At 33.8% G+C, this 18,493-nt stretch overlaps 1 protein-coding gene across 1 annotated transcript; it reads right to left on the reverse strand.

The window, feature by feature from the left end:
• Positions 1-5,836: 5,836 nt before the first annotated feature.
• Positions 5,837-6,679, reverse strand: LOC147400419 (uncharacterized). Its single transcript, XM_086444587.1, has one exon. The coding sequence runs from the start codon at positions 6,677-6,679 to the stop codon at positions 5,837-5,839; it is 843 nt and encodes a 280-aa protein (XP_086300713.1).
• Between the last annotated feature and the right edge of the window lie 11,814 nt (positions 6,680-18,493).

Consider the following 18,493-nt stretch of genomic DNA (forward strand, 5'->3'; position numbering starts at 1 on the left):
TTAAGTTTCTTGCACATTTTATTCTTAATATAGATACTTTATGCTTAGATTAGATCAAGATAAAGTATGCTTAAATTAGATAATTTGTAGTAAGAAGTTCTCAAGAAATTCTACTTTGTTTTTGTTTCTTTATTTCATTTTAATTGCAAAACTTTCCGATCTAAGGAGCTAACACCAAGCCCTTATGATTGAGTTATAAAAAGGCTAGAGACTAGAAATTGCTCATTAACATGTTTTAGGTAGATCCACCTCCAATGGTGTTTTAATTCATAAGTTTACTTGCTTTTAATTTCATTTACTTTAGTTTATTTTCTAGCAATTTTACATCTTCTTATAAGTTCAAAAATACAAAAAAAAATAGTTTTAATTCCTTTTAGTTAATTTGAATTTTATCTTCTTAGCTTAGTTCTATTCCTCCTTTCTCTTGGGTTCGATCCCCTACTTACCCCACAAGTAAGGTACAACTAAGATTATTATTAACTCCGGTGAGAAGAACAACGATAGTCTCATCATTAGACATCATCTTTAAGTAGCTTATCTTGAAGTTAATCCAAATAAAATAAAAAGAAAAGAACTCATGTCTCTTTTTCAAATTTGACAATAAAAGTTTGTAGTTGACATATTTTTTCCCAAAAATATTGAAAAACCTTTTAAAGAAATTTTGTAATTATTTTCCTCAATATTTATAGACTACTACAAAGCATAGAAGGAGAGTTATGAGATTAAATGTTTAAAGTTATTCAATATTTAAATATATACCAACTTTCCCTACTAAGGAGTTGGACCTAGATTGTCCCACAAGTTCTTCGAAATTCTCAAATAGCCTATGGGCACCCCCATATAAGTTGATGGAAAACACAATTAATTTTTTGTAATAACTAATACTATCTTTGAGCTCGTACTTCGTGAAGAACACATTATTTTTGTAACTAATTTTGCATGGCATGTCATACTTTTGCCATTGAAAATCAATAATTCACTTATTTTTGTAAATAATTTTCCATGGCATGTCATACTTTTGTCACTGAAAATCAACAATTGACCCATCGGGTAGGCATTGAAAAAAATGAAGATGAATAGTTTACTCCTCTTTACTATCCAATATATAATAAGACACGTGTAAATTTTTCAAGATAAAATGCATAATAATATATTGATTGGTCTAACCAATCCTTTAAATGGACTTAACAAGGGATTATTTTGACCATCTATTACAAACCTTAAAACAAGTATGTATAGATTAATATACATATAAAAAATAGTTATAATGATAACTACAACAGTACCCCTCATCCGCTTCACGTTGTATTGGTAACTTGGGTAATGGATTAGATGATCAAAGAACAACCTTTAAAATACACCTATATATCCCTAGTCTCCTTGGTTCTTGTCTTAGAAAATAAAATAAATGGTCATATTTGCATGTTTTGGAACTTGCTATTACAATAAATAATGCGAGTCATATAAATTGTATTAATGTTTGCATTTAAACTTGAAGATATACAAAGTATTTCACTTGAAGCTACAAAAGATTTGTATACCAAGTAAAACCTTCATATTGATATTCACTTTCCAATATCAATATCAACTACTTAAAGGATAAAAGAACACCATTTAGTCTTTTGATAATTATTAATATAACAATTTTATCCATGTTTAATAGAGAATAATTAGCAATTAAAAAGATGATATTCTACAAAGGACTTGAATCTCAAACAACACAATTGCACATTGAATAACATACCTCAGATTTTATGAAAAGTTCTCATCTAATGTTAAAAGGCTCAAAATATGCATATCATTGACTAAATAATAACCATTCAGACAAGAACCTTCATATAAATTTCTAAGCAGGAGGGCATAACAATTCAATATTCCATTGATCAGATGGGTATAACCATTGGACATAATCAACATCGTAAATGAACAACTCAATGCCATGCTGAAACCAACCCAACAAATACTTACTAGGGACTATGACCACAAGCATCACAAACCAAAACTAACTCTTATCGTAATATTTCTTGATGGAACCCAATAAATTCTCAAGGAAAGAAATGTCATAAAATGAAAAAAAAAATCACAAGATTGCAACATATCATTCAATGAATAATTTATATATGTGCAAGTAATAGACAACACAAAATATGAGGATCATTTGGACACAAGTACCTACTAAAAGAAGGTTACCATCCAATGGAAATCATGTGAAATAACAAAATGCATTTCAACATCTCTATCAAAATTCTTCTAAATTTAGTATAGAAATAAACCACGATTAACATGACAATGACACTCGATTCTTCTCGTCAAGAAGTTTCCATACATTTTCTTAAAAATATAGATACAGATGACGGGTCGACTGGATACAAATTTGTAAGAATCAATGTTCAGAGATAAAATATCCCAAAGAGACTAAAAAATTTCTCGAAATGTACAAAGGGATCTTATATGAGAAATGATCATCTTTCTATTGTACTTGAGATGTTTATATAAATCATTTTGATATAAAAAAATTAATTTTTTTTTAAAATGTATTATTAGAATGATACTTGTGACATTGCCTTTTTTTCAGGCTTGGAGCTACATGTTCCAATTTTATCAAAAAATTCACAAATTTCAATTGCCTAAATCAATGTGTCATAGATGTCAACTCAAGTCATTCGCTCAGATTTACATAGATCTTTGGAAATATTTTTTTCCTTAGAATTTATAAAATAATCAATGTGTCACTGATGTCAAGTCAAGTAATTCACTCACTTAGATTTACACATCTTTCAAAAATTTAATTTTTTAAAATTTTACAAAAGAATCAATGTGTCATAGATATCAAGTCAAGTCATTCAATCACTTAGATTTACACAGATCTTTTATAAAAATAATTTTGTAAAAGTAGACAAAATATTTAATATGTCACGAATGTCAAGTCAAGTCATTATGTCTTATTTTTTATATTATTTATGTATTGAATAAAATAAGACTTTACAATAAACGAGCTTAAGATTCTATAAATAGGATGGTGTTTTTATCCAAAAAATACAAACACCTTTGGAGTTATTTTTACAAAGGAATATGAGTTCTAACATGGCAAATATGCAATCGAATGAGGTTGATGAGCTCAAACTTGATTATTACGAGCCTCAGATGTACACGAAACTTATTGAATCAACCGATAAAAACGAGAAGGCTAGAAAAAATGCGGTCTGACAAGATTTACTCGATGATGGTAAGAAACTAAGGCGTATGATGAGAAGTCTGTGTATATTTATTCCGAAAAGGATAGGAGAGTATATGAGCAAGGACAACCCAGACAACTACAAAAGTACCGATAATAACATGTATGATGAAAATAGACGGATGTTTATCCGAAAAAGTAGACAACAAATTCTAGGATCTGATAATGCGAAACATTCAAATGTGAACTTTGATTTCATAGATGAGGTATTAGAGAGTAACAATATTCGCTCTCCATATTATATGGAGAATGACATTAATCAAGATAGTAGTCCCTAATATATTTGTAGGAGGATGTATGAGCGTGATATAAATGTTGATGTTTTTGTTATTTATGTGTTAAAGAATGGGATCAGAATGTTTTTATTTTTATTAATAAAAATGGTTGAGTACTTTTCAATTATTTTTTCACTAACACTACCCAACTATTGAAATGGGCGATGAAGTTTATTAATATAACCCACTTCAACTATTGTAATTACGTATTATTTTTTCTTGTTAGTAAAGTGATATTGACAATACAAACCTATAACTCAAATTTAAAATCATGTTAATTTCATTATGAAAGATACGTGACAATGTCCTAGCAATGAAAGAATGGAGAGAGGGACACAAATCACTTTTTAGATAATGTAATATGGTTTATAGAGATAAAGATCTATTCTAGTAACTCAAGAATTGTGTAAAACAGAAGGTGGTCGTATCATCATTTAAAAAAAATTCTATAAATTACCTTCTATAGAGGCATCTTATTGAATATTATTTAACTTTTGGGGAGGATAAAACATCTACTTATATCATTCACAACCATTTTAAACAAAAAGGAGTTGTCATTGCTCAATTACAATTTTAAAGGTTTGTTTCTAATAACATCACATTACATAAAAACCTAACAACATAACTGCTAATAAAACCATACTAATACCAACTAAAACACAAGACATCCCACAAGCCTCCAACTTGTCATTTTTCTTTTGATTCAGACAAGAAAGTGTTTCTCAACATCTTCTAATACCTTAAATGATTTATAACATGCTCCGGGATAACGATCGGCACACCTATAACACTCTTCCCAAGTAGAGTATATTTCAGGCTTACGTCCAATGAACACAACATAGTATTTAGCCATCCAAATATACCTGCACAATAATGTTTAAAATTTAAGCCATTAAAATATACACAAACATAGTAATAAGCTCATGTTTGCAAAACGCTTACAAGTGATTCTTCATACTATAACAAAATGATGGACCATCATAATCCAATTGATTGTTTAAACATCTTTATAATTTTATAAAATAAATCAAAATCATATACCTAAGTGATTATTTAGACATGTTCATTGACCAAAAAATATATAAATTTGTTTAAACATGTTCATTGACCGAAAAGAAATAGATGTTCAGCCATTTATAAATTCTTAAATATTTGATCCTATGGACAATTGAATATAATGAATAAATAAAATGTTAGAAAGATCTTGTTGACATTGAATTCATAAAAAATAATTAATTTTATCATAATGATTCATATGGACACCTCAAGTAAAATAAAAAGATCATTATTTCTCAAAAATATCTCTTTCTATATTTCATCCTATGGACACTTAAATACAATTATTCTGATATAATGTCAAAAGGATCTTTTTAACATTATATCAGAATGTCTTTTATACAATATTAAAAGGATCCTTTTGACATTATATTAGAAAATGTCTTTTATACAATATCAGAAGGATCTTCTTTACACTAAATCATAATATAATATGATTGTACAAAAATATTCATAACTATTTTTTGAGTAGAAGCCAACCTCAATTATGAAGCAGGAGGGTACACACATCTCCTACGATTGTGACCACAACATCCACAATTTTCACATCGATAATATAAATGCTTCTCGGACTGACTTTTGACTCTATTTTTCTTTGGCCTACCGAGCTGCATTACGACATCTGGAGGGGATACGATCACATCATCACATCTAACAATCCATTGACTTTCATCAACCGTGGGATTGATGGAATCCTTGTATGTTTCTCGGTATAGATCAACTGTGAACCAATCCTCTGAAAAATCATACGGTGACATTTTACATGCTTGATGACAGAAATGGCATAAAGGCATGGGAGACCAAGCTGGTCATAACGACGACATGTGCAACTCAACTTTCCCAGATCGACAACATATTTATTTTTAAGTACACCAACCTCGTAAATATGCGTTCTAGTTTGACGAACATCCACATAATTTGATGGAATATCAAATCTCTTAATTTCACACAGAATAAAAGGAGTCAACTGATCTTTGAATAGTTTGCATTCTTCAGACCACTTAAAGAATTACTTAGATAACTTAGTATGTGTTGCATGAACAAGAGTTGTAATCGAAAGTTCCCTTTCTAATTTTAGAATCTTGCTCATACATTCAGATATGTTCGTCGTCATCATGCGATATCGTTTGGTAGAAAAGTAAGCTCTAGTCCATTTTTTTTTATCGATGGCACCTAACCATTTGTAATATTTGGGTTGAATGTCGTGCAACTCAAGCATTTCACGTTCAAATGCTGGAATGCTATATATCTTTCCCATCATCCAGATCTTCTATTTGGCAACATTGTCCTTGAACTCACGTATGAAGGTATCACATAGGTGTCTTAAACAAAACCCATGGATGACGTTGGGAAATACAAGAGGGACACTCTCCAGAATGCCTGGGTGATGATCAGATATCAATACGAACCGACTTTCAATTCCAATAACTCTATCTCCGAGGATTCGAAAAACCCATGACCAAGAATCAGTATTTTCACTCTCGACGATCGCAAAAGCTATTGGAAAAACCTTGTTATTACCATCTAAGCTAGTTGCAACTAAGAGTTGGCCACGGTATTTACCTTTTAAGTGGGCTGCATCAATTGATATAATACCTCTTATGTTATTTCTGTAACTCTTAATACAAGCACCAAAACTCCAAAAAAATATCGCAAACCTATCTTCTTCTCTACATACAAGTACAGTGACAGCATCAGGATCAACACGCATTAACTCTGCACAATAAGATAGTAATATACGATATGACTCGTCCCATGAACCAACCAATTCCGATATAGCAAACTCTTTTGCCCTCCACGTCCTACGATACCAAATTGTAGCACCAAAGTATTTTTGAATATACGTGATAATTTGGGCAAGTGTCATATTGGGATGTTCGTTCAAAGTCGCCTTCACTCGAACTACAATCCAACGACTACTGACTTGCCTATGGTCACGATCACGTGTTGGTAATGCACACGTATGATTGGAGATTAACTTCTTTATTTCAAAAGTTGGAACCCCGTGGAGTTTAGTAGCATGAATGCGCCAAGGACAACTTTGGTTAGCACACTTGGCGGAGATCGCTGTGTGACAAATCCTTATGGGTTCAATTTGGAAGTTTGACAACATCGTACACTCTTTTAAAGCTACTTGAAACAAATTTTTTGAACCATACTTATTAACAACTTTTAATTACATCCTTCCTCTAGAACGATTTTCAAGAGAAAACTCAAGAACTTCATCCTCAAAATATGGGCTATCGTATCCTTCATCATAAGTTTTTTCCCACATATTGTCAGATTCAACACCATCAGATCCTTTATCAGAATCTAATCTCATGTCTACGTTGCAACTAAACTCCTCTCTTGCGTCGAAATTACTACATGAACTATTTTCCAAGACTTTCTTTTCGGATGAATTACGCGACTCAAAGAATTTACTTTTTCTCTAAGAGAGCAAACACTCTCATTCATATCAACATCCCCACCATCAAACAGACAATTCATTGCAGAAGGAAAATTGTATCTAAACATAGACGTGCCAAATTTAGAAATATTTCTAAGAGAATTAATTGAAGAAAGTAAACGAGTAGACATACATAAGAGTTGAACATCCTGAAATATCGACGCATAGGTCTGGATTGGAGGGATCCGAATCTGAAACATTTCGATGCCCGGGTGGATAAATTGAACTCCCAACTTTACTATAGACATGACAATATGAATAAAAAAATTCATGAAAAATTTATATATGATTTTTTAAGTTTCGAATCACCCTAGCATATGCCTAATTTCATATACTAACCTAATAGGTGATGAATCCTGAACTCGTCCAGTATCATTACATTCCTTGGTTGGATTTGTTGAAATAGGATCGTTTTCAACATTCCTTTGTAAATGGGATTGAATGAATAATTAGAGATGAATTGCATCGATATAACTTAGACTACAACAAGTTCTTAATTTAAAATAAAATTAAAGAAATAACGAACCTAGTTACACATCTTTCTATTTTCAACAACTTCGAAGGGACCACAATCGGCTCTAACATTTTTTCCCTTCTGCATGTGTAAAATCGTAAATCATTCGTATCAACCATAAATAAAATATAACAAATAAATTTTTTTCTATAATAGATACGAGTTCATGATGTCCCATACCTATTTTCAAACATATTCTGTGTATGCATACAGTTAGTATCATTTTTCATTCCAACAAGGCGTCGAGATTTCGTGATGAAAATGTATATGATTTGAGAATCTTCCGGTACTCCAAAGAACATCTCTTTAATATCTGCATCGTTTTCTATATCTATCTCACCGAATGGAGGGCTAATTCTATACATGTATTTTAACTTCAAATTTATCTCATCTCGACTACATGCGGTGACTTCATACATCATGTCGGTAAATATTTTAAATGAAATATCATGTCCAACATACATATTCTTACATTTACCACTATACTTAAACCCGCCAAATGGATCTACGATCTCTCCATCATAAAAGCATATCAACGAAATCTTCCTTTTATCCATTTATTAGATTCTCCCTGCATATGATATTTTTATACTAAAAGTGAGATTATTTGTGATCAAATGGGAAATCTATAAAAATATATACAAAAAATGGTACATATTCTACCAAATCGTTAAAATGCAATATATCAAACACATTAAATACAACACAATAATCAAGCTCTAAGACACTAACAATTGTAGTTCTAACTCATGAGAAAAATATCATCTTATAATATAAAATTCTACTAAATTTCAATAAAACTAAATAATGAAAAAAAATATCATTGCATTTCTTTAAACATTAAAAATTTAATAGATCAGAACTATCTTAGTCAATGTCAGAAGGAGTCTTTTGACATTAGATCAGAACTATTTTACTCAATGTCAAAAGGCTCTTTTTGACATTAAATCAGAACAATTTTAGTGAATGTCAAAAGGAGCCTTCTGACATTAGATCAGCACTATTTAACTCAATGTTAGAAGGCTCCTTTTGACATTAGATCAAAACTATTTTAGTCAATGTCAGAAGGAGCTTTCTAACATTAGATCAGAACTATTTTACTCAATGTTAAAAGGCTCTTTTTGACATTAGATAAGAACTATTTTAATCAATGTCAGAAAGAGCCTTCTGACATTAGATCAGAACTATTTAGTCAATGTTAGAAGGCTCCTTCTGACATTAGATCAGAACTATTTTAGTCAATGTCGTAAGGCTAGTATAAATGAAAAAATCGACATTTCATAAATAAATGCATTGAAGAAAAATTTAGCAACACCTTTTATTGGTTACATACTGGCAATTTGAGGTAGAATAGACCTTACATGTTAGGTGTACATTAAAAGACACTATTCAAAGGTTTTTCATTGTCTTCCTATGTCACCATGTTTTGTGCGTGATATACTTATATGAAAAATACATGTATCTTAACAAATCACTGAAACATAGAACTGATTTATACATGTTTCAGAAATCAAAAAATTGCTATCTTACATGCATATAGGTATGTTACACGAATTTGGTGGGTACGATTCGCCCTAGTAATATGTAACCGTACGTCCATACCATGAGATGTTATATAATGAAAAAAAATGTACGGCCATACACAACTGGATCTCATATCTTGGTTACAAATTTTACATATCATATATGGACACACAACTGAATCACATATTAAACAATGTAACTACTACCCAAAACAATAATAAATTAACAAAATCTAGAACTATAGAGAACAAAAACAGAGCAGTTACAAAAATAAAGGCCGAAAGCCTTACCATAGAGCACCATCGACAAGACCATCACGAACAGTATGGTAACTCTGTTGAGTCTTTAAAGGTACATTCTTATAGGTCCCACCGATGGTGAGAAGATGGGCATAAATCCAAACTATTGCCACTGAGCAATTTGTCTGCAAACCAGTTAAATATATGACACTTTGAGTGTAAAACATGAGGTATGTACTGTAATTAAGCATTTGAAAGATGTTTGCACGGTTTACAAATAAGAAATCACTACTACTGTTTCTGTTTGAGCGTAAGACTTGGATAATACTCGCTTCCAAATAGATTATGAATTTGTGCCAACACCCATACAACACTCAAGCATTGACCTCAAAAATTTTATGCTCAAGCTCAGCTTAAGTCAATCGTATTTCCCTCTACTCACAAGCTTGGTGGGGTTAATTTTGGAAGGTTGAAGCAATAAGTGAAGCTTCGAAGTTACACTACGAAGTATCCAATTTCATTGTGAATGTTTATTTCTTCCTGTCGAAAGGGGATTTGGAATTTGAAATCTTGAGCCTTGACGTACAGATTTTTATTAAAACTAATAATATCCTAACTTCAACATGGACAGAGATAAGAGAAACATAGCAAATGTGTGGTAACAACAATGAATGCCAAATTTACATCCAAAAGGGGAATCATATCGACAAAAACCCAATAGCAATGTCCATCGCTAACAATATCAAGAGCAAGATACCTAATCTAGCTAAAAATATCAGGAGGGTGATCCAGATATAGATCAACAAACCTGATTTGCGATAGGAATTGTAAGAAATGGGAACCTAAGGAAACCCTCCCCTTTTTAGAAGACGAACTACTCTCCCTAAAAAGGTCTCTTAGCTTAAAACTAAAATTCATTTGTAATAATCAACCATCTTCACATATATTATGACCATTATATTTTCCTAGTCAAAAATTTGAATTGGGATCAAACTCAAAATGAAAGACTAGAATACAATTCATAGTTCATACGCTTGGTATCATTTTTCATTTCAACAAGGCGTCGAGATTTCATGATGAAAACGTATATGGTTTGGGAATCTTCCGGTACTCCAAACAACATCTCTTTAACGTCTGCATCGTTTTCTATATCTATCTCTACGAATGGATGACTAATTATATACAAGTATTTTAACTTCAAAATAATCTCATCTCGACTACATGCGGTGACTTCATACATCTTAAATGAAATATCACGTCCAACATACTTATTCTTGCATTTATCACTATACTTAAATCCGTCAAATGGGTCTACAATCTCTCCATCATAAAAGTATATTAACGAAATCTTCCTTTTATCCATTTATTACATTCTCCCTACATATGATATTTTCATACTAAGAGTGAGATTATTTGTGACAAAATGGAAAATCTATAAAAATACTAGGAAAAAATGGTACACATTCTATCGAACCTTTAAGAAGCAATACATCAAACACATTAAATGCAACACGATAATCAAGTTCTAAGACACTAATAATTGTAGTTCTAACTCATGAGAAAAATATCATCTTATAATTAAAAATTCTATAAAATTTTAATAAAACTAAATAATGAAAAAATTATCATTGCATTTCTTTAAACATTAAAAATCTAATACAATTCTAGAAAGTCAACAGTAAACGTGAAACTCTAACAAATCTAAATCAATCCAAAAAATTAGTCATTAAATGATAAAATTTACATCAACCCTAAATAGTCTAAAAATTCAAATCCTAATTGTACCTAATCGAATTTACAATCTAGGGTTCGAATACCCCAAAACACATACACAAACAATTTCGATTCAAATTTCTCACGATCTCCACAACAGAGAGAGATAAATCGAAACTATTCTCATGATCTCCACAACAGTGAGAGACAAAGACGGAGAAACTTGCAAGTTTCTCAAGTTTCTCACGTTTTCACAACGGAAAGAGATAAAGATAGAGAGAGACAGAGAGAGAGAGAGGGAAACTTGTAATATTTTCTAGATCTCCCCAATGGAGAGAGAGAGAGAGAGAGAGAGAGAGAGGGGGGGGGAGGTTGCAAACCTCTTCGTCTTCGATTTCTTGCTAAAGTTGTTCGAAGGAAATCATTACAAATGAAATTATAGAAATTTTTATGAAAGAGGAGATGACAAAACGGTAATTTCAGTAAAAATTAAGAAAAGGCTATTTTCGAAAAAAAATATTTGGTTTACTGTTTTTACCGATTTGGTAAAAAAATTAATTACGAAAACGGTAAATTTATCGTTTTCAGAATTAATTGCTACAGTGTACCGTTTTGGTAAATAATTGAAAAGTTGTGCATGTTTTGGTAAATTTGCCAAATGTAAATGAAATACTACTAAATTACCTTTAATCCTTCGGAATTCCTTGAAAATAACCCATTAAAATGATTAAACTGAAAATGTAAGAAAATCAAAATAACACTTGAATTCACTAACTCTAGGCTTTTTCCTCCTATCTTATGCGGGAAGATTAGCATCTTGCCATGGCAGAACACAAGAGAATAATTAGCAAGGACAACAGAATTTTCATTGATAATCAAAGAAGAACAATCTTTATTTTACTTAAAAACTAGGAACATAAAATAGAAATATAATCTAAAAATAAGAAAATAAAGAAGGGAAAGAGGTAAAAAGAGAGAGATATATATAATTCTGCCAAGCCTTCTCTATAAACCAGAAGGGTGTATTTATAACTTCAAAAGATCTAGAACTCGAGTTGATAAGATTTTAGTTCTACTTGATAACATTGTTTCTTAATAAGATGTGTGTGACAAAAGAAATCTACCAACTTACTACTTGTACTGCATCTGGGGCAGGGTTCACCATGCCACAATCAACTTGTTAACTCTAACCTTGGTCTTTCATGTTTTCCTTCATCTTTTGATCTTTATCACTTTAGACTATCATGTTTTGGCCTCAAGATTCTGGAATGTCTACAAAACTAACATGACATGAGAAAATTAAATCCAAAATAAATTGAATAAAATAAGTAAAAATGACATAATTATTAATCTAATTCAACTAAAAACATAATTTCGGGACTATTTCTCAAGAACAATAAGTCTAGGTTGGGAATTACGCTCAGTACACTTATAATTAACCTGAAACCCTATATTTTCTAACACTTACCACACCCCCAAACCTAAATTTTGCTAGTCCTGAATAAAATTAAACAAAAAAATGAATGAATGCCATTTTCATAGGCTAACTCGATTGCATTTAGCAAATGCAGCAAGCCCTTAAACCCTTAGGTTATGTAACACCCCGGATTTTCAACTCATATCTCGAGGAAAGTAAATGGTGAGATTTGGAAGAAAATATCGAAGGAGAGACTTAGAGTAAAATACTCGGATCTTGTTATGATTAATTTCGAGGAAAATCAACTTCGCCATTAGATTCAAAAGGATCGAAATATATACATTAGCCTGTAAGCAAGTCCGAATTCGAATTCGGGTAGAAAAGTTATAAAATCCTCGAATTTCGCATTAAGTGGGACCCAAAATAGTGGAATTTCGTTAGAGCGAGAATCGGAAAGATTTGATGATACCATTAGGTCCGTAGCGAAAAATTATTCGAAATGGTATATTCACTTGTCAATTTCCGAGTCCGAATGGTTAAGTTACGAACGAAGTTAGAAATGATGGGAAAATTACAAGTATGCCATCAGCTTTATTATAAAAGAAATCTTATTTCTTTTATTTCATTTCATTTCTCTTCTTCTCCAAGGAAACCAAACGACAGCCACTTCTCAACCCAAGGGTTTCGACCCATTTCCGTCAAGTTTGTGAGCGAACGAAGCCGAGTTGAACCTCGACGAAGAAGGCAAAGTTGTCGGCCACGTCGAGGGCTACAACTTCACCACCTTTGGTTGTTCATTCTTGTTCGTTTTCTCCATCCTCCATCAAAACCAGCCCGGTAGCTCGAGTAAACCTCCACATCTTCCGTCCGAGGGCTTCATCAAGTTAGGAGCTAGGTCTATACTTCATTATAGAAGCGAAGGAGATCGTCATTGTCGGATACCTTGCGAACCCTTGCTCATTTGGCATCCAAGTCAGCCCAACCTCGACTCTTGAGCCATCCAACCTTGAGTTGTAGTGCTAGCTTGTACCCTTGACGTCCACAACCAAGTAAGGGACTTCCAATTCTTATTGGTAGCTTTAGATTTCCGAAATGTGCATTTAGGGTTTTAAAACAAAACTTATTGTTTGCATTTAAATCGTAGAAAGTTGTTGTTCGATTTCAAATTCATGGTAGAAGTAGGTGTTTTGCTTATGTTTGATCGAATCTTGATAACAAAATCGTGGGTGGGTAGAATGGTTCGAAGAATGAAAAGGAAATCGAAAAAGGGATCGAAAAACCCAAAAATCGCGAGTGAGGTTCAGGCTGTAGGCGGGTAGGGTCGGTGCCACCGGCACCTACCGAAGGCATTCTGTCGGTCCCACCGACAGAATAAGGTTTCTGCCACCGACGAAACCAAATAACGCGATGAAATTTTACACTGTCGGCAGGACCGTCGGTCCCACCGACATCTGCCGAAGACCAATCTGTTGGTTCCACCGATAGAATCTTGTTCCTGCCGCCGACAGCCACCGACAGACACAGTTCTCTTCAGAACAGTGTTCTGACTCTTGGCTTGACTTCCTCACACCTTATACACTATTTTCCACCCTTTATTTCATTAAAAACATTTAAGTAAATGTCCTCTTTAATTTTTACTTTCCATTTGTCCTCTTTAATTTTTACTTTCCATTTGTCCTCTTTAATTTTTACTTTCCATTTACTTTAAGTTCTTTAATGAAATTAAGGTTTTACCCCCCATTTTGGAACAATGGGAATGGTTTCAAGATCCAAATCTCAAAGGATCAAAATCCGAATTTTGGTTTCAAGAACAAAACGTATTTTTCGACGTTTTCGACAAGTTTTCAAAATGAAATAACTTTCGCGTTCCTTTGAATTAGATTACAAAAACTATATGGTGTCGAATCTCATGATCAAGACTTTCATTTCGAAAAACCCGTTTTTAATTTCGAGAACTTTGAAAATTTGAGTTTCTGACACTTAGCCAAATTTTCACCAGCTTTCACTATTTTTAACAGCTTTGGTCCCGAGCATCACTGGGACCTTATTTTTTTATAAACTTCGATGGTTTTCAATGGAAAGACCAAAAGAATGACTTTGAAAGATTGAAAATGAATGGTTGATTTGAAAGGATGAAAAATGAGAATGTTGAGAGAATGGGAAAAGGGAATGAACGGTAAAATGTCAGAATCACGCCCGAGGGGTGATGTCTGCATTTTACATTGTATGTTGTATGTAGGTTGGTGAAAGGATATCCAGGTTATTAATGAAAGGGTTGCATGTTTATTTCCGATTATGTTAGCGCTTGCGCTGAGTACTGTTATTTATTTTAGGCCGGGTGGCCACGGTTGCATGGTAGGAACTGGATATCCGTTCTCAACCCTGTTCTGTTAATTTCTCTTTTGTTTTAAATGAAAAATCATATATGTACGTAGCTATTTTGTGAACTGTTAAAGGGTTTGTGAATGCCTGAAGGGATAGTGTGTCACATCATCCGGAGGGGTACACTATCCTGGGATGTACGGTAGGGACCACCAAACTCATACGTGGTATGGGACGCGTATGAGAGTGGAGTCACAACTGGAATCCGGGTCCATTCCTTTCTTATCTTTACCAGTGAACGTGTTTTGTAAAGGTGGTCGTATACGAGTGGAGTGTCATTTGGGAATCACATGCACGCCTGATAGGCATAGACGAAGATGATTAGTCAGTGATCGCTAACAATCTAGTAGTAGTCGAACGTTCTGACACATCGAAAAGAGACCCATTGCTTACGGTCACGTCAAACGGCCAGCCTGAGCCGGATAAATGGTTCCACAAGCGTGGTAGACACGACCAGCCACAAAATCAGGAACTACGATGTTATTGAGGAATATCATGTCCCGATTGGGAGCGATCCAGTCGTGAATCCCAACTCTTTAATTTCAATACTCCACCACTTGTATTATGTATCTGTTGTTATATTTCGAATTATAAACTGGAAAGCATGTCTATCGTTTTAATGTTGTCAACGGTATTTGCATAGAATGGAAAATGTATAATGAGTATGGATGATTGATGCAATGTGTAATCTTTAAACTGTTTAGTTGCTCATCCCTGGCTATATGTACCAGTTGATCGTATTTTATCTTGTAAAACCTTGCATGTATTAAAAATATTCAGTATGCTTTATTCGATCATGCTTAGGAAGGGTTATTAGTAGGAATTGGCTGTGGACTTGCTGGGTAACTTTCGTTACTCACCCTTTCCTTCCTATTTTTTTTAGTTTCAGCACTTGCAGCTGTCGAGGCAGGCGTAGAGGCAGTAATTGAGGAGTATCTGGTCGATCAGATCGACGATCAGATTTTATCGCCTGGTGAGCACTAGGGCCACATCCCTTAGTATTGTCAGTTTCATCCAGGATGTATGTAGTTTTTGGATTTGAGAGTTTAGGCATCTGTTAGAGTGAGAGTGTTTTGGTAAGCCTGTATATGATTAAATCTTCCGCACTCTGATCTACTTACATGTTAGATGTAATTAGTCTTCCGCTGTTATTTTCCTGTATTTACAGCTTTATATACAGGTTGTATTATAAATTGGTTTATCAGGTTTGAGTTCCGTGAAACGTTAACATAAATAGAGGAGACCATGCCGAAATTTCGAGGTGCCACCTAGTACCTCGGGATTGGGCCTTGGGATTTGTGTTAGCGTTTGGTGGGGCGCCACAGATGGTATCAGAGCACAATATTAGATCCGTATGGGATACAGATCTGTTATATTTTGGAGAATAGACTGATACCACAGGCATTAAAGATAATCCTAGAGTGTTACTAGGAATCCGATGTCCGAGCTTATCAGTGGTTCCGTATTGGGATTACGAGCTCTCCCGTGTCTAGAAGTCCGTAGAGCTTAGTAAGTCTAAGATAAGATTCTAGGTTCATTCTACAGTAATGAAAATGGTGTTCATTACTAGATTACGTATTATAATCATGGTTAATGCTTTCGTAAGAATGATGTTGACATGGATCTAAGGAGTACCTTGCTTCTGATAAATAGTAGATTACTGAACTCGCAGGTTAGGAAAGATGCAAGGAAGTAGAGTTACAACTGGACCCACGACGCAGAGTCAAAGTGGTGGGGAAGACCTACCTGGGTCGAGTAAACTCACCAAGATAGAACAGTTAATAGAAGCAGTCTTGGAATTATCCCAAAGTCAAGCACGCATGGAAAAGAGACAATTGGAGATGTTTGAGGCTCAAATGATCATGGTGGGTCAATTAACGAAAAGACTAGAAAGAATAGAAGAAAAGCTCGACCACTATTTTAAGGATGAATCCCAAAAGAACCATAGAGTAGATATCCCAGCACAGGAAGGATTACGAGAAGAAATAAGGATAATACAATCATCGCCTCCAAGCCTATTTGAAGAAGGGCACTTAGGATCCAACAAGAGACAGACAATTACGAAACTAGTAGGGTCACGGGAAAAACTACCATACATAAGTAGCGAGACTATAGAAATACCCGTGCAAGAGATGGAAGAGTTTTATAAGAAACAACATATAATACTAAATCGATCGAGAGAAAAAGTAGTGGCATGTTATGAATGCGGTAAGTTGGGACACAAAGGGGTGCAATGTTCGGGTCGACGACAACCGATTAAAGATGCGTGGCTCAGAAAGATGTTAGATGGGCCAATTCAAGGAACAATAAGGTCACTGGATTCTAACAAGGTCGATGGCATGCTTATAGCATCACAAGCGAATCGAACTAGCGGTCGAAAACGAGGGGGGATGGAATTAAAAATATCCCAAGGACAGACCAGTCAACCCCCGACCTCTCATCTTTCCAGATCAGACCCGGCCAAGAGGCCGATGTATTCGAGGCCAATCTCCCCGGGATCAGTTTACCCACAGAATAGAGCTACTCAACCACCGAGTTGTGGGGTTCCCTCATCACCAAGTCATAGAGTTGTTGGAATTCCAACGAGGCCAATAGGGCCAAGAGTACCAACGAGACAGACCCAGAGGATTCAGACTCCAGTTTACCGACTGCCCACTCCACAGAAATCTATAAAGACAAAGTCATTAACATGTTATGGGTGTGGTCAAGTGGGACATATTAGGAGAGAGTGTCATCTATCACAGCCGCAGGCAGGTAGTGTGACCCAAGAGGAACTAACTGTTTCTGACAATGTTTTAGAAGGTATGATTTTTAATTATGATGTTAGAAATTGGAGTTCTATTTAATATTGATTCCTTTAGATCATATATTGTTGCTAAGATTTTTCCCATTTATTGGAGCTAGAAATTTATTGAGACGGATCGAGTAATAAAACTAGTTACAACACTATCAGAAAAGTTGTGAAAAACTATGGGACAAAGAATGTTGAGGAGATAGGCACAGTTAGGTAAGGTAGGAAGGGTATTATGAGTAGAGATGTGTATTGTGGTATAAGTATATTCAAGACGTGATAATAATATGGTGTTGAGTATGGGTGAGTTAAGGCTAAAAGTAACTGTTAGAAAGTGAGGTTAGAGTGATACCTTGGGGAGGAAAAATGAGGTTCTTTGAAGATTAAGTAGGAACCTACAAAAGAAAATTTTTTTTTTATTAGGTATGCAATTGAAAATTGAAATTTTTGTGGATGACAAGAATGAACGAGTATTTTGAAGTAAAACTTGATGTGTGAAAGATACGTTTCATTAGGAGAAATAAGAAATAAATTTATGAATGGGGGAGCATGTTGAATTTGACGATTGTATAAGTGAATAGTATTGCTAAAACGAATTGGAATGACGGTAGGGAAGACTTAGGTAGAAAAGGTAGTTTTGAAAACAAGGTGGATCAATATAATATACGAGGAAGAATAATGTTGTGATAAGGTTGCATTAATGGTGACTTAAGAGAATTGTGAGAAAATAGATGAAGAAGTTAAGACAACGATACTGCTTATGAATTGAAATTCACAAGAGATAGTTGTGGGATTTGTAAAGGCTAATCATGGTACTATCAGTATTGGGCGATAAGTAGAAATATGTATGATTTAGGAAAAATATATAGTTACATGAATAAGAATTAATTGATATTAC

Source organism: Akebia trifoliata, chromosome 6 (genome assembly GCF_017979445.1).
Source record: "Akebia trifoliata isolate Shusen 1 chromosome 6, ASM1797944v1, whole genome shotgun sequence".
NCBI classification, from domain to species: domain Eukaryota; kingdom Viridiplantae; phylum Streptophyta; class Magnoliopsida; order Ranunculales; family Lardizabalaceae; genus Akebia; species Akebia trifoliata.